At 42.8% G+C, this 26482-nt stretch overlaps 4 protein-coding genes and 1 long non-coding RNA gene across 6 annotated transcripts in view; 3 read left to right on the top strand and 2 right to left on the bottom strand.

Moving 5' to 3' along the window:
* LOC137317912 (zinc finger protein 271-like) overlaps positions 1-23289 on the bottom strand; it is a 34668-nt gene extending 11379 nt beyond the window's left edge. Inside the window, exon 1 of the mRNA XM_067980910.1 lies at positions 23220-23289. The gene's annotated coding sequence lies outside the window, so the exon portion shown is untranslated. The remainder of the gene's footprint in view (positions 1-23219) is intronic.
* On the top strand, positions 84-6998 carry LOC137317904 (uncharacterized). 2 transcript variants are annotated; one of them, XR_010961775.1, is made up of 4 exons: positions 84-573; positions 932-1017; positions 4160-4222; positions 4583-6998. It is a non-coding gene; the product is annotated as an uncharacterized lncRNA (long non-coding RNA). The 2 variants fall into 2 exon arrangements; XR_010961774.1 differs by lacking the exon at positions 4160-4222.
* Positions 9188-10075, top strand: LOC137317903 (histone H2B 1/2-like). The gene has a single exon (XM_067980904.1). The coding sequence runs from the start codon at positions 9203-9205 to the stop codon at positions 9575-9577; it is 375 nt and encodes a 124-aa protein (XP_067837005.1). The 5' UTR covers positions 9188-9202; the 3' UTR covers positions 9578-10075.
* Positions 10373-11324, top strand: LOC137318024 (histone H2A-like). Its single transcript, XM_067981009.1, has one exon. The coding sequence runs from the start codon at positions 10373-10375 to the stop codon at positions 10760-10762; it is 390 nt and encodes a 129-aa protein (XP_067837110.1). The 3' UTR covers positions 10763-11324.
* LOC137317945 (histone H1-like) lies at positions 13603-14663 on the bottom strand. Its single transcript, XM_067980941.1, has one exon. The coding sequence runs from the start codon at positions 14629-14631 to the stop codon at positions 13996-13998; it is 636 nt and encodes a 211-aa protein (XP_067837042.1). The 5' UTR covers positions 14632-14663; the 3' UTR covers positions 13603-13995.
* Positions 23290-26482: the final 3193 nt, after the last annotated feature.

Genomic DNA, 26482 nt, shown 5'->3' with positions numbered 1-26482 from the left:
CCAGATATCTGCGCATGCGTGAATCAGCCCCGCCCCCAGGGCTGCTTGTTGGTGAGCGGAAGAGCGCATGCGCGCTCCCCTCCCCCAGCTCGGCCTGTGGGCGCCATTCCCTCAGTGAGCGGAAGAAGATGTTTTAAAACAGCCGGGAATGGAGAGATCACGGCCCCCGGGGGAAGGGAGCAAAGAGCAGCCTCGTTACAGCAGCTCATCGCATCGGGACCGTGTCCGCAGATGGGCTCAGATCGCCATTGAGTCCGAAGGAAGGGCAGGGGAAGTCCGAGGGCTGTTTGTAAGAGGCGGAGTGGATCAGGAACTGGTCCCGGAACATCTATTGAGCGGGGGAAGGGAGAGGTCATTCTCGGGCTGTTTGTGCACAGGGTGTGTCCAGGGGAAGGGAGAGAGAATGGGAAGAAACTGCTATTTAAAATCATTGCTGCTTTCTCTCCCCAAACCAGCAGTGAATGTTCCTGGTTTATTTCCAGTCTCATCCTGTTTATTGTTACTGGACATTGAAGAGTGGAAACAGAGCCGGACAGTAAGGATGTGGGGAGTTATTCAAAGAGCAGGCACCAGGTGAGAAGTTGAAGGACACATTTTAAACAACGGCTGTTTGCTTTCAGTTGAACGGTTAGTCCCCTGGGTGAGGGGTTTAGAAACCTGACCCGAACATCGGGTAGTCCCATTCATGGACCAGTGCAGTGGTTGGGTTGTGTCTGAATGCCTCTAAATTGTTATAAAACAGCCCAACACACCTGCTCTGCAGAAGCTGAGTGCTGCAGTATTGCAGTGGAGTCAGATACTGATACTGTTTGTATCGCTGATTTTCAATTGTGGATATTCAAAATAATTATTAACAGATATTAAACTGATCACTTTTGTATTTTCCACCTCAACTGTTCTTGAGTTACAAGAGATACGTTTCTTTTTACAGGCAAACCCTTGAAGGAGCCAGATTAAATGTGTAATTTCGTCCACCCGAGGCAAAGGAACAGTGCTGCCAACTCCTTCTCACACACAGTATGTATATTAGCACTCACAGAGCACGGAGACACAGACAGCTCATCAGTTCCACAGTCTCAGTCAGCAGAAGTAGTCAGTCCCACACTGATCCCAAAGTTCCAGAGACACATTTTCAATCCAACAGTCAAACAGAGCAGGTGAGGCAGACACTGTTCCATTTCTCCCGAACTCAGTCCCGCTAACAGGTAGATACAAAAATCCCAGTCCAAAATCTCGCTTTCAGATTGTCAATTTCACAAAAGGGCAACATTAGCCATGAATTAAATACCAGATACCCCGAGATTCAAATTGAATACTAGCCCAGAACTCACACACACGTGAGTTTAATCATGCAGTATCCATTCGAATAGTGTACCATTCGAATACAAATTGCCAGTCCAAAACTCATGTACAGTATCAGATTGAGAAATGCTGTGACAGTGTAACCTAAGTAACATATTAGATACCAGTTTATAATATACTCATAGTATGAGATTTAAAAATACAGTATCAATTCTATTAGCACAGACTGAGATACACATTACATACCAGTCCAAAAATGTTATAAAATAAAATGTAATAATGCAGTATCAATTCATTTAGTGCAGACTGATCTACACATTATATAGCAATTCAAAAATGTCACCATGTCAGTTTGAAAGATATATTAACATTCACAATATTACTCAAAGAGATATAGATTTAATAGTAGTCCAAAAGCACACAAATTATCTGATTTAAACCTCCAGCATCAAATCCTGAAGTTTATCCAAATTTACCAATTAAATAATGAGAAAAATTATTTAAACATTATGATATTAAAGTACATATTGAATATCATAATGTAATCGGGGAAAATAATTAGATACAGATACAGAATGAATCTCACACTCAGATACAGTACAGAGACACACAGATAAAGAATGAATCCCACATTCACACACAGTACCAGAGATGGCAGATACAGAACGAATCTCATACTCACACACAGTACAAGAAATTGACAGATACAGAATGAATCCCATACTCACATAGATTACCAGGAACAGAATGAATCTCACTCACACAGTACCACAAACTGACAGATACAGAATGAATGTCACAGTCACATTACTGAAGACTGAGTTATACATTGCATACCTGTCCAAAGATCTCATAGTGTCAGATTGAAAGATACTGTATCAATTCCATTAGTTCAGACTGAGTTACATATTAGATATATTGGTAAATACTCATAGAGTATTATACTGAAATATACATTATCAATACCTTTGGTACAGACTGAGCTACACATTACATACTAGTCCAAAAACCTCATAAATGTTCAGACTGGAAGATACAGCTTCAATTCTATTAGCACTGTCTGACCTGTACATTGCATCCCAGACTGAAAAACCCATAAAATATTAGACTGAAAGAGAGATTATCGATTCCATGAGTGCAGACTGAGCCACACATTATATAGCAGTCCAAGAATCTCATAATGTAACAGACTCAAATATACAACATCAAATTCATCAGCACAGACTGAACTATATGTTACTCACCAGTCCAAAAATCTCATAGAGTAACAGATTGAATGATTCAATATCACTTCCATTATTGAAGACTGAGCTGCACATCACATTCCAGTCCAAAAATCTCATACAATATCAGACTTAAAGATACAGTATCAATTCCTTTAGTGCAAGATGAGCTACATATTACATACCAGTCCAAAAACCTCATAGTGTTAGACTCAGATATAGACTTAATCCCATTATTGCAGACTGAGCTACACATTACATACCAGTCCAGTAATTTCAACATAAACAGACTGAAAAGTACATTATCATTCATAATAAAGTTCAGAGATTAAGATGTAACATTACTCCAAAACTCACACACGTTGTTTGATTAAAGAAAACCGATAATTGTATCCATATTAACAAATTAAATACTCGAAGAACTGTATATACTTTAAAGTATTAAAAATATAGTTTCAAATCCGATACTGTAATCTGAAATAAGAATACAGAATGAATCCAGACTTGCACATTGTCTCAGAGACTGAATTACAGAATAAATCCCACACTGAGATAAAATAGCAGAAAATGGCAGATACAGAATGTATCCAACACTCACAGACAGTACCAGAGACTGACAGGTACTAGAGATAGACAGATACAGAATGAATCCATCACTTATATGTAGTACCTTCGACTGACAGATGCAGAATATACCCTACGCTCACACTCAGTAGTGGAGACTGATAGATACAGAATGAATCCCAAACTCGCGCACAGTACCAGAGACAGACAGGTCGAGAATAAACCCCATTCTCACACACAGTCCCAGAGACAGACAGACACAGAAGAAACCCCACTCTCATACACAGTACCAGAGACTGACCTCTACTGGACGTAAGCGAGAACTGTAAAAGAGTGGAACAAATTCACATCATCTGTCATGGTGACAGAAACAGGACAATCTGCAATGTGAGGAAAGTCTCTGTCTGTAACAATTATTCTCGCATTTTTGCACATTATGATAGTGAAAAATGAAGACAATTGATTTATAATAAGGTTTTTGTTTTACTCATTCGATAGTTGTGAATTTACCGCATTATATTTCACTGTACATTGCACAGTATTTCTCTCTGGTTTCTCAGGACACGATTTACATTGCTCCTCCACCCAATTTAGACTCTTCTTTTCCAAGCAGTATGTGGCCTCCTTATTCCCCCAAGTGAAACGCACCACCTCGCACCTTTCTATATTGAAATTCAATGGGCATTTACACGGCCGTTCTCCTAGCTTCACAGTCTTCCTCAGAATAGATAATACCCCCTAAATTGATTAGAAGAATTTAACACAGCATTACAAATAGTGTTTGGTCTAACAAAATGTACTTGCAGCACGTCTCCATTCCTAGTTTTTCTAAATCTCACTCGTGCAATATAATGTGAAGAATGAGTTTATCTTCTGTCCCTCTCTCATCTGCAAACTTCAATGTCCCGGGGTTTGGGGACATCAACTGGCCGGAAGCAGAACCGCAACAATTCGGTACAAATTGGTGAAACCGGATAATGTGCAGTGTGAACGTGTTTGTGATTGGTGGCAGGAATTAAATCTGATTTTTCATATCTGCCCATTAACCTTTAGTGTTTGTTATTGAACAGTGAACAGAGCCGTACAGTAAGGATATGGGGAGTTATAAAAAGACCATCTATTGCAGGCATCAGGTGAGCTGTTTGAAGGACAAATTTTAAACAGTGGCTGTTTTGTTTCGGTTTTATGGTTAGTCCCATGGGAGAGGGGATTAGAAACCTGACCTGTACAAAGGTTCCCGCCCCATGGATCAGTGCAGGGGTTGGGTTGTATCTGGATGTCACTAATTTTTTGTAAAACAGCCCAACACACCTGGTGTGCAGAAGCTGAGTGCTGCAGTACTGCAGTGGAGTCAGACACTGACACTGTTTGTATCACTGGTTTTCTATTTGTAGATATTACAATGATTATTAACAGAGAGATTCAATTGATCACGTTTGTATTTTCTACTTCACCTGTTGTTAAGTTACAAGCGATATTTTTTCTTCCTGCAGGCAAATCCTTGAAGGACCCACAATCAATGTGATGTTGACTCCACCCGAGGCACGTGGAGCAGTCAATGCAGCCAGCTGCTTCTCACACACAGTAGGTACATTAACACTCACAGAGCACAGAGACAAGGATAGGTCACCAGTCCCACAATCTCAGACAGCAGAAATAGCCAGTCGCATACTGATCCCAATCCAACAGTCAAACAGAGCAGGAGAGACAGACGGAATTTCCATTTCACAATGACTCAGTACCGCTGACCGGCAGATAAATAATTCCCAGTCCAAAATCACACCCAGTATCAGATTGAAAGGCACTGTGTCAATCTCACGTTAGTTCAGCCTTAGCTACAAATTAAATCCCAGATAGAACTGACACATGGGACCGATTGATAGGTACAGAATGAATCACAATAGTGTACCCGAGATTCAAATTAAGTACCAGCCCACAACTCTCACACATTATGAGTTTAAAGATGCAGTATTCATGACCACATTGTACACTGAGATACACATTAGATACCAGTTCAGATGTTACCCAAATTTGACTCACATATTTGTCCAAAAACCTCATAGTGTCAGAATGCAATGTCCATTTCAATTCCTTTACTGCAGACTGAGGTACACATTAGATACCAGTCCAAAATTATCATAAAGTATGAGACTGAAAGTTACAGTATCAATCCCATTGGTGCAGACTGAGCTACACGTCACATACAAGTCCAAAAATCTCAGTGTCAGGTTGAAAGATACAGAATCAATTCCATCAGTGCGGATTGAGCTACACATTATATACAAGTCCAACATTCACATAGAGTCTCGTACTGGAAGATACAGTATCAATCCCATTAGTGCAGGCTGAGGTACACATTAGTTACCTGTCCAAAAATCACATTGTGTCAAACTGAAAGGCACAGTATCAATTCCTTTACTGCAGACAGAGATTCACATTAGATACCTGTCCAAAAATCAAGTACAGTATCATAATGGAATATATAGTATCGATTTGATTAGTACAGACTGATCTACACGTAACATACCAGTAGAAAAACCTCACACGGTATCAGACTGGAAGATACAGTATCAAACCCATTAGTGCAGACTGAGGTTCACATTAGATACCAGTCCAAAAGTGTCAAACTGAAAGATACAGTATCAATTCCATTGGTGCAGAGTGAACGACACCTTACAAACCAGCCTAAATATATGACACAGTATCAGACTGGAAGGTTCAGTATGAATTCCATCAGTGCAGACTGAGCTACACATTACAAACCAGTCCAAAAATCTCTTGCAGTGTCTGACTGAAAGTTAGAGTGTCAATTCCATTTGTACAGACAGAACAACAGATGACATACCAGGTCAAAAATCTCATACAGTGTCAGCCTGAAAGATACAATATCAATTCCATTAGTCCAGACTGAGCTACGCATTAAATACGAGTCCAAAAAATTCACAGCAAAAGATTGACATGTACATTATCTTCAGAGATTAAGATATAATCCTACAACAAAACTCACACACGTTGTTAGATGAAAACAAAATCCAATAGTGTATCCATATTTACAAATTAATGCCAGACAAAAGATTTGTACATATTAATGAATTTAAGAAACAGTTTCAAGCACTATACTGCAACCTGAAATAAGAATGCAGAACGAATCCAGACTTGCACTTTTCCCATAGACTGAGTTACAGGATGAATCCCCCACTGAGATAAAATACCAGAGACTGACAGTCACAGAATGAAACCCACACTCACAGATAGAACCAGAGACTGACAGATACAGAATGAATCCCACATTCACAGACAGTATCAGAGACTGACAGATACAGAATGAATCCCACACTCACACACAGAACCAGAGACTGACAGATACAGAATGAATCCCACACTCACATATAGTACCAGAGATTGACAGATACAGAATGAATCCCACATTCACAGACTGTACCAGAGACTGACAGATACAGAATGAATCCCACACTCACATTCAGTGCCAGAGACTGACAGATACAGAATGAATCCCAAACTCACACACGGTACCAGAGAATGACAGATACAGAATGAATCCCACACTCACAGACTGTACTGGAGACTGACAGATACAGAATGAATCCCACACTCACAGACTGTACTGGAGACTGACGGATACAGAATTAATCTCACACTCACATACTGACTGACAGACAGAGAATTAATCCCACACTCTCATACAGTCTGACATCTATTGGACATTAGTAAGAACTGTAACAGAGTGGAATAAATTCACATCATCTGTCGTTGTTACAGATTCAGCACACTGTGCAATGTGAGGAAATAGTTTCTCCCCGTAACTTCTACTCTCGTATTTTTTCATATTTTGTCAGTGAAAAATTAGACAATTGATTCATAATAAAGTTTTGTTTTGATCGTTCGAAAGTTGCCCCATTATATTTCCCTCTACATTGCGCAAAATTTCTGTCTGATTTCTTATGACACGATTTATATTAATTCAAATATACCGAACTGCAACACAAATAAAAACTGAGCGCAAATCTGGAAGTTTCAACGGCGACCGTCAAAAGTGAAAGGGATAAAATATAGAAAAAATTAAAACCGAAAATGCTGGAAAGACTCAGCAGGTCCGGCAGCATCTGTGGAGAAGGGAAGCTCGGGTTAACGATTCAGGTCAATGATCCTTCGATAGATCAGAAAGGTTAATCCGACATAATTTAAATAAGGAACGGGAATCAGCAGAGGGAAAAACTTCAGACAATCAATTAATTTCACAGATCCGTGCAATTGTGTCCTTTATCCACCGTACAGATCAGGGCAAATAATAATACAAAGGAACAGTTAAATTCAACGTTATGGTGGAAGAAATGAATTTTAAAATATTTTTTATATAAATTGGACCCGTTTGGAAACATTATCGCTCTGAACATCATCAAATTCGGTTCCAGTCTTGGTGTTTCTGAATTCAGCGTGCTGGGATTCAAACCTGTTGGAATTAACTGCTGGGAAGGCAGCTATACTCACCATTATAGCACCTTATTTCACTTGGATGGAGAAATAGAGTGTTTCTGTGGAATTTCGGACTGAATTGTTCCCTTTGGGTTTCTGGCAGTTTAATCACAGACAATAAATCGTTACAAAAAATCATCCCCTGAACAGACACAACAAGCTGGTGGAATTTCTCATTCATAGATATTAAATAAGGGGATGGCAAATGCGAATAGGAAGAGGTTAGGAAGAAGTCACAAAAACAATTAGGGAAGCAAATAGGAACCACGAAATCAAATTATCAAGGAATATAAAAAGTAATAGTAAATTATTCCACAGACACAAAAATAACAAAAGGAAAATCAGAATATCTTGAGTGCCACTCAGGGATTCACAAGATAAACTCACAGGTAACGTCAGCGAAATGGCAGAAATATTGAATTATTACTTTCCCTCAGTATTTACGCGGGAGATTAACAGGGTGAACATGATATTAAAGGAAGAGGTCAATAGAGATATCAAGACATTTATTTTAAAATGGTGGTAGAACTCCTGGTCCAGATGGATTGCATCCGCACATAGTAAGTGAAGCAAGGGAAGAGATAGCAGAGGCACCGTTACATATATCGGAAAAATCATTACATAAAGGAATAGTGCCAGAGGACTGGATTACAGTTAATGTGATTCTTCTATTTTGAAACAGGAGATAGAACAAATCCAGTTCACCAAACATCGGTGGTAGGAATGATCATGGAATCATTTAATCACTGATGCAACAGAAAAAATCCAGAGACCGAAAATATAATAAAGAATAGTTATCACGGATTTCAGAAAGGGATGGTTTAATAGTTTGGCAGAAGGTTTGACAGTTTAAATCACAGTTCAAAATAACTTATCTGCTTTTAAATTCTATTCCTCGAGAATGTGCTGTGTTTGCTTTTTTATGGTCTGAACAACCTGTGTTGCTACTTTCAATGATTTGTCAAACTGTACCCCTAAATCCCTTTGCTCTTCGACCTCATTTAGACTCGTATTTTCCAATCAGTATGTGGCAACGTTATTCCCCCAGCAAAATGCACCACCTCACACCTTTCTATATGGAAATTCAATGGCCATTGACACGGACTTTCAGCAAGCTTATTAAACTCTTTTTTTTATTTTTTGCATTTTTCCTCAGTGTAGGCTATACCCCCTAAATTAATTACAAACATTTAATACAGCATTACAACTAATGCTTTGTATAATACAATGTTCTCCATTTCCAGTTTTTCTAAATCCCACTCGTGCAATATAATGTGAAGAATGAGTTTCTCTTCTGTCCCTCTCTCATCTGCAAACTTCAATAACCCGGGGTTTGGGGACATCTACTGGCCGGAAGCAGAACTGCAACAGTTCGGAACAAATTGCTCAAACCGGACAATGTGCAGTGTGAGCGTGTTTGTGATTGGTGGCAGGTATTAAATCTGATTGGTTTCTTCAGATATCCAATCAGATCGATAAAGGAAAAATGTTGTGACATCAGTCCCAATCACAATCATTATATTTCCCATCCCTCATTAGCATAGGGCTGTGGGGCTGCCTATTTAATCCGAGCTCGGAGCGGATTTCGGTCATTTCTGAGTTTGAAATTGAGTTTGAAAATGCCTGAGGACAAGAAAGCAGCTCCCAAGAAGGGCGCCAAGAAAACCTTGAGTAAAGTACCAGCCAAGGGCGGCAAGAAGCGGAGAAAGGCGAGGAAGGAAAGTTATTCCATCTACGTCTACAAAGTGATGAAGCAGGTTCATCCCGACACCGGCATCTCCTCCAAGGCCATGAGCATCATGAACTCCTTTGTGAACGATATTTTCGAGCGCATCGCGGGTGAGGCTTCCCGCCTGGCCCATTATAATAAACGCCGCACCATCAGCTCTCGGGAGATCCAGACCGCCGTTCGCCTGCTGCTGCCCGGGGAACTGGCCAAGCACGCCGTGTCGGAAGGGACAAAGGCGGTGACCAAATACACCAGCTCCAAGTAAAACTCCACAATGTACTGAAAAAAATGAACACAAAGGCTCTTTTAAGAGCCACCCACAGTCTCTCTGAAGACGCTGTACCGACACCTCTGGATGGAATCATTTTACGGTAGATAGTTTGACACTAACTGTCTCTCTATAACTTGTCCTTTTGTGATTTCTCTTGATATCGGACAGATTCTCATAATCACTGCCGGGTATAATCTGTGTGTCGATGTTCAATTTACAGCCAATAAACAAAAACGTGTCCCTGAACCTCTCATTTCAGTTCATTTTCCGCCCCTTCCCCCGCGTCTGACACTTCAGCGCTGTTTCAAGGCGGTGGATTCGAGTTCGGTCATTTCTTTCTCCTTCTCACGTTTGTTTGTTAATTATTCGGGACAAAACGAGGCTTTATTCCCGCCCGATTGAAAGGGAACGGAGAATGAAGCGGTTTGTAACAGATTCTGGAAGTTGTGACGACAAATGTGGAATAACAGAGTAAAAGATGAGATGTTTAAATATTTGTTTTTACGCGACATTATTTACTAAATCCGCTTCTTGTGTTACAAATATATTGGCGGGCTTTTCAAATTTCAAAAAAACGGTTCTGGTCTGTATTTTCCGCCCTTTTCTCATTGCCGGCTATTGAGTGGTGAATGAAACAGCCCTCTGATTGGTTTAACGAACAGCTCAATGAGGTTGAGAACACATGGACCAATCACAAGTGCCCCCACTGCAGTCCTCCAGAAAGTATAAGAAGGGCGAGTGCGGGAGGATTTCTTCATTCTTTGTGAAAGTGTTTGTGAGATTGTGGAAATGTCTGGAAGAGGAAAAACCGGCGGGAAAGCTCGGGCCAAGGCCAAGTCTCGCTCATCCCGGGCCGGACTGCAGTTCCCTGTGGGCCGTGTTCACAGGCACCTGCGGAAGGGGAACTACGCTGAACGTGTGGGTGCCGGAGCCCCGGTCTATCTGGCTGCTGTGCTCGAGTATCTGACGGCTGAAATCCTCGAGCTGGCCGGCAACGCGGCCCGCGACAACAAGAAGACCCGCATCATCCCCAGACACCTGCAGCTGGCCATCCGCAACGACGAGGAACTCAACAAGCTGCTGGGACGGGTGACCATCGCCCAGGGCGGGGTGCTGCCTAATATCCAGGCCGTGCTGCTGCCGAAGAAAACCAGCAATGTGAGCGCCAAGAGCAAGTGAAGCGGACACGATTTGATCTGATCACCCAAAGGCTCTTTTCAGAGCCACCCACTGTATCGGTGAAAGGGCTGGTTACTGTCGAAGCGAGTCATGAATCAATTTAATAGGGACTTGATTCCGATCCGAGAAACTAACAATAACTTGTTCAATACATATGATCCAGATCGGTCTGTTGCAGTACTCGCTTCCGGACAGCAGATGTCGCCAATCTCCCATAGATTGATCATTGCAGATTGTATGGTGAATGAGACAAAAAATAACAAAATCGTCAGAATGGTCAATTGGGCGGGTGGGATACAGAAATACCAGGGACGCATATGATTATTTTCTGTCTCATTCTCGGACAACACTGGCTCAGTCTGAGTTATTTTGCCCAGATTTCAACAGATGCTGACTGATATGCTGATTATTGTGTCAGCGATTGCTGAATTAAGAATGTGAGTGAAATTTCTTTTTGGATGTGAGTGAGGGAATTATTCTGTCCCTGTCCGTCCCACATCTGCTCCCTCCCTTTTATGCATTTCCCATTCAAACAAGTTTCTCAAGGCCATGCGATTTCAACCCAGGCGATCACAGCTCTTTCCATCGCCGATTTGGTGGCTCTGAAAAGAGCCTTTGTTGAACTTGGTGCTGAAGCCGGGTCGGGTTTAGGCGCGCTCCCCGCGGATGCGGCGGGCCAGCTGGATGTCTTTGGGCATGATGGTGACTCGCTTGGCGTGGATGGCGCACAGGTTGGTGTCCTCAAACAGCCCCACCAGGTAAGCCTCGCTGGCCTCCTGCAGGGCCATGACGGCCGAGCTCTGGAAGCGCAGGTCTGTCTTGAAATCCTGAGCGATCTCTCGCACCAGGCGCTGGAAGGGCAGTTTGCGGATCAGCAGCTCGGTGGATTTCTGGTAGCGGCGGATCTCCCTCAGAGCCACAGTGCCGGGTCTGTAGCGATGAGGCTTCTTCACTCCGCCCGTGGCTGGAGCGCTCTTCCTGGCCGCTTTGGTAGCCAACTGTTTGCGAGGGGCTTTCCCGCCGGTCGATTTGCGCGCTGTCTGCTTGGTCCTGGCCATTTTCTCAACAAATCTCAAAACAACCTGAGACCCAGAGAGTGTTAATACGGAGTCAGCTCTGGGGCCGCCTTTTAAAGGGTCTAATTTGATCCGCCCCTGGCATGTGAATGGCTGAAGTCCCACACCCTGTCAGGGAGGGACCGCCCCGGGACTGTGATTGGCACATTTGAACCGAGCTCTGTCAGTCAGACCGAAACGGCGGGAGGTATTGTGCACCAATTGGCTGAGCTGAAATTTAACATGAATTTTAAAAGCCCGCCAATTTCAGGTCATCAAATAACAATTTCAAGAAAATCTCATTTCCCTCAAGCAATTTCAGAATCCCTCTCTTTATAATCTCCATTATTTCCAACTCCTCAGCTCACATCTCAAGCTGTTTCACATTCCGGTTCATTCTCTGATCTGCCTGTGAACGAGCGGGAATTAAGCCCCGGTCATTGTTTTCCTGAACCGGACAAATTCCAGCTTCAATTTCAAAAATCCCGCTAGTTCCAGCCCGGTGAACCGCTCCTCAAACAGAAACTTCACATCGACCTGATAATTGAATGAAACACCGAGCAGAGAGGACACAGCGGGAGAGGTTGTGAGGCGGGATTTTACTCTGAACGGAGAATGTGATGTCTGCGGAAAGACTCTGTATCACCACCTGTTCATTTATACCGTGAAACCGGGAATTCCGCTTTCTCTCGGGATGGCTGATCTCCCTTTACTGAATGTTGTGGAATCTCCCCATCTTAATTAAATATCGGAAACTGCTTCCACACTTCTAAATCTTTCCTCTCCCCGTTCCTAGGTCAGTGCTCTCTCTGTGAGGCGGTGGGTGGCTCTTAGAAGAGCCTTTGTTTTGTGTTCGGTTAGAAAGGGTCGAGTCGTTCAGCCGCCGAATCCATAGAGAGTGCGGCCCTGCCGTTTCAGAGCGTACACCACATCCATGGCAGTGACCGTCTTGCGCTTGGCGTGTTCAGTGTAGGTGACCGCGTCCCTGATCACATTCTCCAGGAAAACCTTCAGCACCCCGCGGGTTTCCTCGTAGATCAGACCCGAGATCCGCTTGACACCGCCACGGCGAGCCAGGCGGCGGATGGCTGGTTTGGTGATCCCCTGGATGTTATCACGGAGCACTTTCCGGTGCCGCTTGGCTCCGCCTTTGCCCAGTCCTTTGCCTCCTTTACCTCTGCCAGACATGATGATTCTTCACTGAGATCGCTGCTGAATGAACAGCGAACTTATGCTGGTTCCCTTTTTATGCAGCCTGTCCCGACCTGACTGAAACATTCACAGGATGATAGAGGGAGGGGAGGAGACAAAGTGAGACATTGAACAAAGAGGGGAGGAGACAGAGTGAGATATTAAACAGAGAGGGGAGGAGAGAGTCAGAGTAACGGACAGAGCAGAGAGCGTTCTCTGATCTTCCAGCTCCACCTCCAGCTTTCTCCACCCGCCAATTTCAAACCGTTTATGGATAACTGAACCGAAACACAGCGCTCCGCACATACCCTTATAGACTCGGGCTTCATATTCAAGGATTTCCAGAAACTCGGAGCTTTTAAATAAGCCCCATTACAATTAAGAGTCAGTGATATTCCTGCCCAAATACAGTCCCTTCTATAACATATCTACCCGTCTCCTTCCATTTCAGTGGCAGACCCGATTCTATCTCCCCACACATCCCCTCCCAGACCGGTTCAGCAGTTTACAAACACTTATTCCAGCTGATTTGGAGAATCTCATGTGTTGGGGTTTGAATTGTGATAGCGGCGGATCTCCGCCAGTTTTACCCTGTCACGGACTCTCGCCCTGAATCTGTGAGAAAAATGAACTGGGACTGGAGCCGAACACACGCCAGTTCGAGTGAGGCCCGGCCCGGACATATCGGAAACTGCTTCCCCAGCCCGAGATCTTTCCTCTCCCCGTTCCCAGGTCTGTGAGGCGGTGGGTGGCTCTTGGAAGAGCCTTTGTTTTGTGTTCTCTCTATTTTATTTCAGACAGTGGGGGTGGGGCGGCGGTAGTGAGTCACCAGGACCCTGGATTTATTTTCAATGATTTCCATCTGAAATCTGAGCCCGGCACCGGGACAGGAATCATCTGATTCCGGGGTCAGCTCTTGTCTGAGAGACGTGGGTGGCTCTGAGAAGAGCCGTTGGGTTCAGATGTTCACAAGTTGCACTTGATTTTTTACTTCTTTTTGCCCGCTGCTTTCTTGGGCTTTGCTGACTTCGGCTTGGGCTTGGCCCTCGCTTTTTCTACCTTCTTCGCCTTCACCGGCTTGGGGGTCTTGGGCTTCTTAGCCGCCGCTTTCTTCTTAATTGGTGATTTCGCCGCCTTTTTCGTGATCGATTTCTTGGCAACAGGTTTCTTGACCGCTGATTTCTTGGCGGCCGGTTTCTTGGCCGTTAATTTCTTGACGGCTGTTTTTTTGTTCGCTGGTTTCTTTCCGGGAGATTTCTTGGTCACTTGTTTCTTCACCTTCTTTCCCACTTTTGCCTGGGTTTCCTTCTTAGCGACTCTGAAGGAGCCCGAGGCGCCCGTGCCCTTGATCTGCACCAGGGAGCCTTTTTCCACATTTCTCTTGATACTTAATTTAATCTGGGACCGGTGCTTCTCCACATCCAGGCCTTTGGCAGCCAGAACCTTCTTTATCGCGGCCAGAGATATCCCCTTGCGATCCTTGCAATCCGCCACAATCTTGAGGATCTGTTCGCCCAACGGGGGACCGGTGGGTCGGGGAACCGCCTTCTTCTTATTCGGAGCATTGGTTCGAGCGGCGGCGACGGCAGGAGGAGCCGTTTCGGCGGCTGCAGTGTCTGTCATGTCCGGGAATCTGGAGAAAATCTCTCTGACAGTCAGAGCTGGGTCAGAAATGAAACGAGAGGCGGCGGCACAGAGCAACTTAAAGGCACAGAGCGGACGGGGCGGAGACATCCTGCTGTCAGCTCCCGGCCCCTCCAGCCTCTCTGTGTTTCTCTCTCCTCTTAAACTCGCCGGTTACAATTAAAAGCGGGCACTCCAGAGTCCCAGACTAGCCCCTTCCTATATCTAACACCGGAATGTTTGCTGTCGAAAAACTTTCACCGGAATTGAAAGCACCAGTTTCGATTTAAACCCGTTTCATTGCTGCACTGATCGCGCTCTCTCACCCGATCGCTGACAGGATCTCCGTTTTTCGTCTGAAATCTTGAATTGAACTCAAACCTTACCTTAATTTTTCACTTCGGAGCTCGGCAGGGGAGGAGGGCGATCCTTTGAAAGGGATTTTTTTTAATTTTACTTAAAAGCGACCCGGAAATCCGGCGATGTGACCGGCCACACAAACACAGTGACATTAATCTAACCCGCCCGCCCGTTTAACACACTCTCTCTGACACAATGTTCACATCTTCACATTCACAGGACAAACTGGTCGCCAGATTGACAATTCCCGGGACAGGCTTTCCTCCCCGCTCGGCCTGTGCTGCAGATTCTCGGGTGTTAGTTGTAGTTTCCCAGCTCAGTAACTGTTAAACACTCTGAGGCCGGCGCTCCTCACAGTGTCTGGTCCCCAGATTCAGTGGCAGGAGACAATCACAGCTGTTGGTGTGATAATTCACATCTGGTTTTAAAATATTATACTGTTCGTACACAGAAATATGTTTGGTTAAGACGATAATACAAATTATCCGCTCTGGGCTCTTCCAGTCTCTCTGTGTTTCTCTCTCCTCCTAAACTGACTGACAGACAATAGTAACTGGTGTCCTATCCGTCCCATTCTCAACACCCAGAGACGGCTCGTTACAGAATAAATTCAACACTAACAGGCAGTCCAGTGTCAGGCCGTTCCAGGCTGTTTCTCCCCACCTTTCATTACTGGACTGGAGACTGATAAATGCACCGTCAATCCGGCTCATACATAATAGAAGGGACAGTGACTATCTCACCAACAGCACCGGAGGTCTGTTCACAAACACTGAATCAGTCTTTACCTTCCACCAGGGTGTCGATATTAAGCTCAGTAACAGTATTTCGCTTTCATTTACAGCGCTGGAGAGAGAGAAAGACAGACCGACAGATAAACAGACAGACAGAGACACACACACAGACAATGTATCAGTCTCACACTTCCTATCAGTATGTCCGTTTCACGCTCAGTAACAGTATCCCACATTCATATGCTGTGCAAAAGAGAGAGAGAGAAACTGACCTGTAATGTCCAGCATTCACCCAGTAACAAATTGGAAAAAATATTCCATTCCAATTGATATTCCAAGGTGGAGTGACAGAAGATGCAGTCTCATCTCTCACTAAAATTATTTCAGAGACAGACACATTATTAATCCCATTCTCAGGGACAGTGTCACACATTTAACCCTCTCTTGCATGTTTCACCCTTTGTAATCTTGCAGCTCAGGCCCATTCAGTATTTCTCTCAGTGACCGAGAGTTTCATTCCGATTGAAATAATCTGGGACTGTTGCTGTCAGATGTTAATCCCACACGGTCGAAGCCAATATACGGACTCCCACTTTGCTCCGCTGTTTCTCCAGGATTGGTTTGAGAAATCGTCCCTCCAGTTTCGGAGTCACGCGTTGCTTTATCAGTCAGGGAGCCAACAATGAACAGAACCCATTGGCTCATTTCACAGCCGCCCATTTTATCGATGAAAGGCCTTTTACCATCAAAAGATACCGAGAGAAACAGCAGGGATGGAAACATCGAGTTTAATAGTGAGAGATTGTAAAGTCAGTCTGGATTCCAGCGTTAGGCACTGGTGGAATCCCATCTGTTTCCATTCTGGTGCCTGTTCCTGCACTGCCTGTGGACCCCATTCCCTCTGACCTTTCTGAGAGTGATAATACACATACTGTGTGTGAGAAGGAGTTGGCTGCACTGTTCCTTTGTCTCGGGGGGAGGAAACTTCACATTCATTCTGGATCCTTCTCGGATTTGCTCAGACTCTGAAAAATTCCGATTGGGGAAAGTTTCCATCGATTTTTGTATTGGGAATTAAACCAGATATCTGCGCATGCGTGACCCAGCCCCGCCCCCAGCGCTGATTGTTGGTGAGCAGAAGAGCGCATGCGCGCTCCCCTCCCCCAGCTCGGCCTGTGGGCGCCATTCCCTCAGTGAGCGGAAGAAGATGGTTTGAAACAGCCGGGAATGGAGAGATCACGGCCCCCGGGGGAAGGGAGCAAAGAGCAGCCTCGTTACAGCAGATCATCGCTTCGGGACCGTGTCCGCAGATGGGCTCAGAGATCGGCATTGAGTCCAGGGTCAGGGCCGGCGAGTCCGGGGTGTGTTTGTAAGAGGAGGAGTGGATCAGGAACTGGTCCCGGAACATGGAGTGAGCGGGGGAAGGGAGAGGTCATTCTCGGGCTGTGTGTGTACAGGGTGTGTCCAGGGTAAGGGAGACAGAATGGGAAGTCCCTGCTATTTAGAATCATTGCTGCTTTCTCTCCCCAAACCAGTAGTGAATGGTCCTGGTTTAGTTCCAGTCTCACCCTGTTTGTTGTTATTGGACAGTGAAGAGTGGAACCAGAGCCGGACAGTAAGGATGTGGGGAGTCATACAAAGAGCATCTATTGAAGGCACCAGGTGAGAAGTGTGAAGGACACATTTCTAACAGCGGCTGTTTGCTTTCAGTTGAACGGTTAGTCCCATGGGAGAGGGGATTAGAAACCCGACCTGCACAAAGGTCCCTGCCCCATCGGGTAGTCCCATTCATGGATCAGTGCAGTGGTTGCATTTTGTCTGGATGTCACTAAATTGTTCTAAAACAGCCTAACACACCTGGTATGCTGAAGCTGAGTGCTGCAGTACTGCAGTCGAGTCAGACACTGACACTGTATCACTGGTTTTCATTTGTCGATGTACAAAATAATTATTAACAGAGCTATTAAACTGATCACTTTTGTATTTTCTACCTCACCTGTTATTGAGTAACATGCGATAATTTTCTTTCTGCAGGCAAATCCGAGAAGGATCCAGAATGAATGTGAAGTTTCCTCCCCCCGAGACAAAGGAACAGTGCAGCCAACTCCTTCTCACACACAGTATGTATATTCTCAATCTCAGAGCACAGAGACACAGACAGGTCATCAGTTCCACAGTCTCAGACAGCAGAAGTAGTCAGTCCCACACTGATCCCAAGTTCCAGAGACACATTTCCAAACCAACAGTCAAACAGAGCAGGTGAGGCAGACACTGTTCCATTGCACCCGAACTCAGTCCCGCTGACAGGTAGATACAAAAATCCCAGTCCAAAGTCACACTATCAGATTGTCAATTTCCAAGAAGTGCAGCATTCGCCATGAATTAAAAACCAGATTCCCCGAGATTCCAATTGAATACTAGCCCAGAACTCTCACACCCACACGGGAGTTTAATACATGCAGTATCCATTCGAATAGTGTACCATTCGAATACAAATTGCAAGTCCAAAAATCATGTACAATATCAGATTGAGAAATGCTGTGACAGTGTAACCTGAGAAACAAATTAGATACCAGTTTATAATACACTCATAGCATGAGATTTAAAGATACAGTATCAATTCCTTTACTGCAGGCTGATCGACACATTATATACCAATTCAAAAATGTCACCATATCAGTTTGAAAGAAATATTATCATTCACAACAGTACTCACAGAGATACTGATATGATACTCGTCCAAAAAACACAAATCTTCTGATTAAAACCTCCAGCATCAAATCTAAAAGTGTATCCATGTTTACCAATTAAATACTGGGAAAAACTGTTTAAACATTAAGATCGTAAAGCTACAGTATTGAACACCATAATGTAATCTGAGAGAATAATTATATACAGATACAGAATGAATCTCACACTCAGATACAGTACAGAGACACACAAACACAGAATGAATCCCACACTCACATACAGTACTAGAGTTTGCCAGACACAGAGTGAATCCAACACTCAAGTATGGTACTAGAGATGTCAGATACAGAATGTATCCCACACTGACATACAGTACCAAGGACTGACAGATAGCAAAACCATCCCACACTCTCATAAAGCACTGGAGACTGAGAGATACAAAATAAATCCCAAACTCAAACACAGTACCTGAGATTGGCAGATACAGAATGAAGACCACACTCACGTACAGTACCAGAGTCTGACAGGGTACAGAATGAATCTCACACTCACACACAGCACCAGAGACTGACAGATACAGAATGAATCCCACACTCATACACAGTACCAGAGTCTGACAGAGTACAGAATGAATCTCACACTCACACAGAGCACCAGAGACTGACAGATACAGAATTAATCCCACACTCACACGCAGTACCTGAGATTGGCAGATACAGAATGAATCTCACACACAGCACCGGAGACTGACAGATACAGAATGAATCCCACACTCACACGCAGTACCTGAGTTTGGCAGATACAGAATGAATCCCACACTCACACACAGTACCTGAGATTGGCAGATACAGAATGAATCTCACACACAGCACCAGAGACTGACAGATACAGAATGAATCCCACACTCATACACAGTACCAGAGACTGACAGATACAGAATGAATCCCACACTCACACGCAGTACCTGAGATTGGCAGATACAGAATGAATCTCACACTCACACACAGTACCAGAGACTGACAGATACAGTATGAATCTCACACCAACATACATTATGAGAAACTGCATATATGGAAATAATTCAACACCCACACACAGTACTGGAGAATCTATATGCAGAATGAATCCCACAGTCAAATAGAGTACCAGAGAGTGACAGTTACAGCATGAATCCCACACTCACAATCAGTACCAGAGACTGAGAGATACAAAGTGAATCTCACAGTCACCTACATTAGTGCAGGCTGAGTTACACATTACGTACCAGAGCAAAAATCTCACAGTCGCAGATCGAAAGATACCTCATCAATTCCATCAATGTTGGCTTAGTTACACATTACATACCAGTCCAAAAATCTCATAGTGTCAGTTTTAAAGGTGCAGTATCAATTCTATTAGCGCAGACTGAGCTACATATTAGATATATTGGTAAATACTCATGGAGTATTATACTGAAATAAACAGTATCAATACCATTGGTACAGACTGAACTATACATTACATACGAGTCCAAAAACCTCATAAATGATCAGACTGGAAAATAGAGTTTCAATTCTATTAGCACTGCCTGAGCTGTACATTACATACCAGACTGGAAATCCCATAAAATATTAGACTAAAAGATGTAGTATCGATTTCATGAGTGCAGACTGAGCCACACATTATATAGCAGTCAAAGAATCTCATACCTTATCAGACTCAAAGATACAATATCAATTCCATTAGCACAGACTGAGCTACATGTTACACACCAGTCCAAAAATCTCATAGAGTTTAGACTGAGATACAGAATTAATCCCATTATTGCAGACTAAACTAAACATTACATACCAGTCCAATAATTTCACCGGGAACAGATTGAAAGGTACATTACCATTCACAATAAAGTTCAGAGATTAAGATGTAATACTACTCCAAAACTCACACACATTGTTTGATTAAAGAAAATTGAAAAGTGTATCCATATTAACAAATTAAATACTCGATGAAGAACTGTATATAATTTAAAGTATTAAATCTACAGTTTCAAAAACGATACTGTAAACTGAAATAAGAACGCCGAATGAATTCAGACTTGCACATTGTCTCAGAGACTGAATTACAGAAAGAATCCCACACTGAGAGAAAGTAGCAGAGAATGGCAGATACAGAATGAATCCCACACACACAGATAGCACTAGAGACTGACAGATACAGAATGAATCCATCACTTATATATAATACCCCTGAGACTGAGAGATGCAGAATATACCCCATGCTCACACTCAGTACCAGAGACTGACAGATATAGAATAAATCCTACAATCACATACAGTATCCGGAACAGAATGAATCTCACTCACGCACAGTACCAGGGACTGACAGATACAGAATGAATCTCTCACTCAAAAAGTACCAGAGACTGACGGATACAGAATGAATGTCACAGTCACATTACTGCTGACTGAGTTACACTTTACAGACCAGTCCAAAGATCTCATAGTATCAGATTGAAAGATAGAGTATAAATTCCATTAGTGCAGACTGAGCTACATATTAGATATATTGGTAAATACTCAGTATTATACAGATATAAATATTATCAATACCATTGGTGCAGACTGAGCTACACATTACATACGAGTCCAAAAATCACACCAATGATCAGACTGAAAGATATAGTTTAAATTCTTTTAGCACCGCCTGAGCTAAACATTATATAACAGTCCAACAATCTCATACAATGTTAGACTGAAAGGTACAGTATCGATTTCATTAGTGCAGACTGAGCCACACATTATATAGCAATCCAAGAATCTCATACCTTATCAGACTCAAAGATATAATATCAATTCCATTAGCACAGACTGAACTACATGTTACTCACCAGTCCAAAAACTTCATACAGGATAAGACTGATAGATACAGTATCAATTCCTTTAGTGCAGGATGAGCTACATATTACATATCGTGTCCAAAAATCACATGTCGTGTTAGACTCAGATACAGAATTAATCCCATTATTGCAGACTGAGCTACTCATTACATACCAGTCCAATAATTTCACCGGGAACAGATTGAAAGGTACATTATCATTCACAATACAGTTCAGAGATTAAGATACAATACTACTCCAAAACTCTCACACATTGTTTGAATAAAGAAAATCGAAAAATGTATCCATATTAACAACGTAAATAATCGACGAAGAACTATATATAATTTAAAGCATTAAAGATACAGTTTCAAATACGATACTGTAAACTGAAATAAGAATACAGAATGAATCCAGACTTGCACATTGTCTCAGAGACTGAATGACAGATTGAATCCCTCACTGAGAAAAGTAGCAGAGAATGGCAGATACAGAATGAATCCTACACTCACATACAGCACCAGAAAATGACAGATACAGAATTAATCCCACACTCGCATAAAGTACCAGAGACTGACAGATACAGAATGAATCCATCACTTATATATAGTACCTGAGACTGAAAGATGCAGAACATACCCCATGCTCACACTCAGTACCAGAGATTGACAGATACTGAATGAATCCCAAACTCACGCACAGTACCAGAGACTGACAATGACAGAATCAACCCCACTCTCATGTACAGTGCTGGAGACTGACATCTACTGGCCGTAAGCGAGAATCATAGAATTATAGAAGAATCATTGAAGTTACAACATGGAAACAGGCCCTTCGGCCCAACATGTCCATGTCGCCCAGTTTATACCACTAAGCTAGTCCCAATTGCGTGCACTTGGCCCATATCCCTCCATACCCATCTTACCCATGTAACTGTCCAAATGCTTTTTAAAAGACAAAATTGTACCCGCCTCTACTACTGCCTCTGGCAGCTCGTTCCAGACACTCACCACCCTTTGATTGAAAAAATTGCCACTCTGGACCCTTTTGTATCTCTCCCCTCTCACCTTAAATCTGTGCCCCCTCGTTATAGACTCCCCTACCTTTGGGAAAAGATTTTGACTATCGACCTTATCTATGCCCCTCATTATTTTATAGACTTCTATAAGATCACCCCTTAACCTCCTACTCTCCAGGGAAAAAAGTCCCAGTCTGTCAAACCTCTCCCTGTAAGTCAAACCATCAAGTCCCGGTAGCATCCTAGTAAATCTTTTCTGCACTCTTTCTAGTTTAATAATATCCTTTCTATAATAGGGTGACCAGAACTGTACACAGTACTCCAAGTGTGGCCTCACCAATGCCCTGTACAACTTCAACAAGACATCCCAACTCCTGCATTCAATGTTCTGACCAATGAAACCAAGCATGCTGAATGCCTTCTTCACCACCCTATCCACCTGTGACTCCACTTTCAAGGAGCTATGAACCTGTACTCCTAGATCTCTTTGTTCTATAACTCTCCCCAACGCCCTACCATTAACGGAGTAGGTCCTGGCCCGATTCGATCTACCAAAATGCATCACCTCACATTTATCTATATTAAAATCCATCTGCCATTCATCGGCCCACTGGCCCAATTTATCAAGATCCCGTTGCAATCCTAGATAACCTTCTTCACTGTCCACAATGCCACCAATCTTGGTGTCATCTGCAAACTTACTAACCATGCCTCCTAAATTCTCATCCAAATCATTAATATAAATAACAAATAACAGCGGACCCAACACCGATCCCTGAGGCACACCGCTGGGCACAGGCATCCAGTTTGAAAAACAACCCTCTACAACCACCCTCTGTCTTCTGTCGTCAATCCAATTTTGTATCCAATTGGCTACCTCACCTTGGATCCCATGAGATTTAACCTTATGTAACAACCAACCATGCGGTACCTTGTCAAATGCTTTGCTGAAGTCCATGTAGACCACGTCTACTGCACAGCCCTCATCTATCTTCTTGGTTACCCCTTCAAAAAACAAATTCACATTATCTGTCGTGGTTACAGAAACAGGATAATGTGCAATGTGATGGAAGTTTCGGACTGCAACTTTTACTCTCGTATTTTTGCACTTTTTGACGGTGAAAAATGAAGACCATTAATTCATAATAAAGTTTTTGTTTCTCTCATTCGATAGTTGTGAATTTACCCCATTGTATTTCACTTTACATTGCGAAGTATTTCTCGCTGATTTCTCAGGATGATTTACATTGCACCTCTACCCCATTTAGACTCTTATTTTCCATGCAGTATGTGGCCTCCTTATTCCCCCAGCGAAATGCACCACCTCACACCTTTCTATATTGAAATTCAATGGCCATTTACACGGCCGTTCTGCAAGTTTATTTTGTCCCAGTCTTCCTCAATATTGACTATACGCCCTAAATCGATTACAAGAATTTAACACAGCATTACAAGTAGTTTTTGGTCCAAAAAAAATGTACTTGCAGCTCGTCTCCATTCCCAGTATTTTCTAAATCCCACCCGTGCAATATAATGTGAAGAATGAGTTTATCTTCTGTCCCTCTCTCATCTGCAAACTTCAATGATCCGGGATTTGGGGACATCTACTGGCCGGAAGCAGAACTGCAACAGTTCGGAACAAATTGCTGAAACCGGACAATGTGCAGTGTGAGCGTGTTTGTGATTGGTGGCAGGTACTAAATCTGATTTTTTTAAACCTGCCCATTAACCTTTAGTGTTTGTTATTGAACAGTAAACAGAGCCGGACAGTAAGGATATGGGGAGTTATACAAAGAGCATCTATTGCAGGCATCAGGTGAGAAGTGTGAAGGTCACATTTTAAACAGCGGCTGTTTTGTTTCGGTTGAACGGTTAGTCCCATGGGAGAGGGGATTAGAAATCTGATATGTACAAAGGTCCCTGCCCAATCGGGTAGACCCATTCATGGATCAGTGCAGGGGTTGGGTTGTGTCTGGATGTCACTAAATTGTAAAATTGCCCAACACACCTGGTATGCAGAAGCTGAGTGCTGCAGTACTGCAGTGGAATCAGACACTGACACTGTTTGTATCGCTGTTTTTCCTTTGTGGATATTACAATGATTATTAACAGAGAGATTCAATTGATCACTTTTGGTTTTTTCTACCTCACCTGTTCTTGAGTTACAAGAGACAGTTTTTTTTCCATCAGTCAATTCGTTGAAGGACCCAGAATCAGTGTGATGTTTACTCCACCCGAGGCACAAGGAGCAGTCAGTGCAGCCAGCTCCTTCTCACACACAGTATGTACATTAACACTCAGAGCATAGAGACACAGACAGGTCATCAGTTCCACATTCTCAGATAGCAGAAATGGTCAATACCACGCTGATCCCAATCCAACAGTCAAACAGAGCAGGAGAGACAGACGGAATTTCTATTTCACAATGACTCAGTACCGCTGACTGGCAAATAAATAATTCCCAGTCCAAAATCACATCCAGTTTCAGATTGAAAGGCACTGTTTCAATTCTCACGTTATTTCAGCCTTAGCTACAAATTAAATACCAGATAGAACTGACACATGGTACTGATTGATAGATACAGAGTGAATAACAATAGTGTACTCCAAGATTAAAATTAAATACCAGCCCTCAACTCACACACATTTTGAGTTTAAATGTGCAGTATTCATGCCAATAGTGCACCCTGAGATACAAATTAGATACCAATTCAGATGTTACCCATTTTTGATTCACATATATGTTCAAAAAGCTCATGGTGCCAGAATGAAATGTACAGTTTTAATTCCTTTACTGCAGATTGAGGTACACGTTAGGTACCAGTCCAAAATTCTCATACAGTATAAAACTGAAAGATATAGTATTGATTTGATTAGTACAGACTGACGTACACATTACATACCAGTACAAAAATCTCTCACAGTATGAGACTGAAAGATGCAGTATCATCCCATTAGTGCAGACTGAGCTACACATTATATACCAGTCCAAAAATCACATTCAGGGTCAAACTGAAAGCCACAGTATGAATTCCATTACAGCAGACTGAGCTACACATTATATACCAGTTCAAAAAACAGATTCAGGGTCATGCCGAATGATGTAGTATCAATCCCATTAGTGCAGAATGAGTTACACATTACACACCAGTCTAAATATATTCCGCAGCATCAGACTGAAAGATACAGTATCAATTCAATTAGTGCAGACTAAGCTACACATTATATACAGTCCAAAATTCGCATGCAGTGTCGTACTGAAATATACAGTATGAATCCTATTAGTGTGGACTAAGCCACACATTACAAACCAGTCCAAAAATCTCTCTCAGTGTCTGACTGAAAGCTAGAGTGTCAATTCCATTCGTACAGACTGAACGACACAGTACATATCAGTCCAAAAATCACTTCAAGCTCATGCTGAAATGTACAGCATCAATTCCATTAGTGTTGACTGAGCCACACATTGCATACTAGAACAAAAAAAATCACAGTGTCAGATTGACAGAAAACGTATCAATTCCATCAATGCTGAATGAGCTACAAATTACATACAACCCATAAATCTCATACAGTGTCAGACTGAAAGATACTTTATCAATTGCATTAGTGCAGGCTGAGCTACACATTATATATAGTCCAAAATTTGCATAGTGTATCCTACTGAAAGATACAGTAACAATTCCTTTACTGCAAACTGAGCTACACATTACCTACCAGTCCAAAAATCACATTCTTGGCCATGCTGAAAGATACAGTATCAATCCCATTAGTGCAGACTGAGCTACACCTTACACACCAGTCTAAATATATTACAAGGTAGCAGACTAAAAGGTACAGCATCAATTCCATTAGTGCAGACTAAGCTACACATTACATACCGGTCCAAAAACCTCACACGGTATCGGACTGAAAGATACAGTATCATTCTTATTATAGCTGATTGAGCCCCAGTATCAATTTGATTTGTACAGACTGAGCTACACATTCCATACCAGTTCAAAAACCTCATACTTCATCTTTAAGTCAATTCCATTATAGCTGACTGAGCTACACCTTACAGACTAATCTAAATATATTACACAGAATCAGACTGAAAGATACAGTATCAATTCCATTCGCGCAGACTGAGCTGCACAAGAAATACCAGTCCAATAATTTCACAGTAAAAGATGAAATGTAAATTATCATTTA

The sequence above is a fragment of the Heptranchias perlo genome, unplaced genomic scaffold (assembly GCF_035084215.1).
Source record: "Heptranchias perlo isolate sHepPer1 unplaced genomic scaffold, sHepPer1.hap1 HAP1_SCAFFOLD_64, whole genome shotgun sequence".
Classification (NCBI taxonomy): Eukaryota; Metazoa; Chordata; class Chondrichthyes; order Hexanchiformes; family Hexanchidae; genus Heptranchias; species Heptranchias perlo.
This window is presented reverse-complemented; position numbering and strand designations above follow the sequence as displayed.

Bases quoted from the DNA above. Each gene is read 5' to 3' on its own strand.
- LOC137317903 (XM_067980904.1), top strand. From the start codon at position 9,203: ATGCCTGAGGACAAGAAAGCAGCTCCCAAGAAGGGCGCCAAGAAAACC.
- LOC137318024 (XM_067981009.1), top strand. From the start codon at position 10,373: ATGTCTGGAAGAGGAAAAACCGGCGGGAAAGCTCGGGCCAAGGCCAAG.
- LOC137317945 (XM_067980941.1), bottom strand. From the start codon at position 14,631: ATGACAGACACTGCAGCCGCCGAAACGGCTCCTCCTGCCGTCGCCGCC.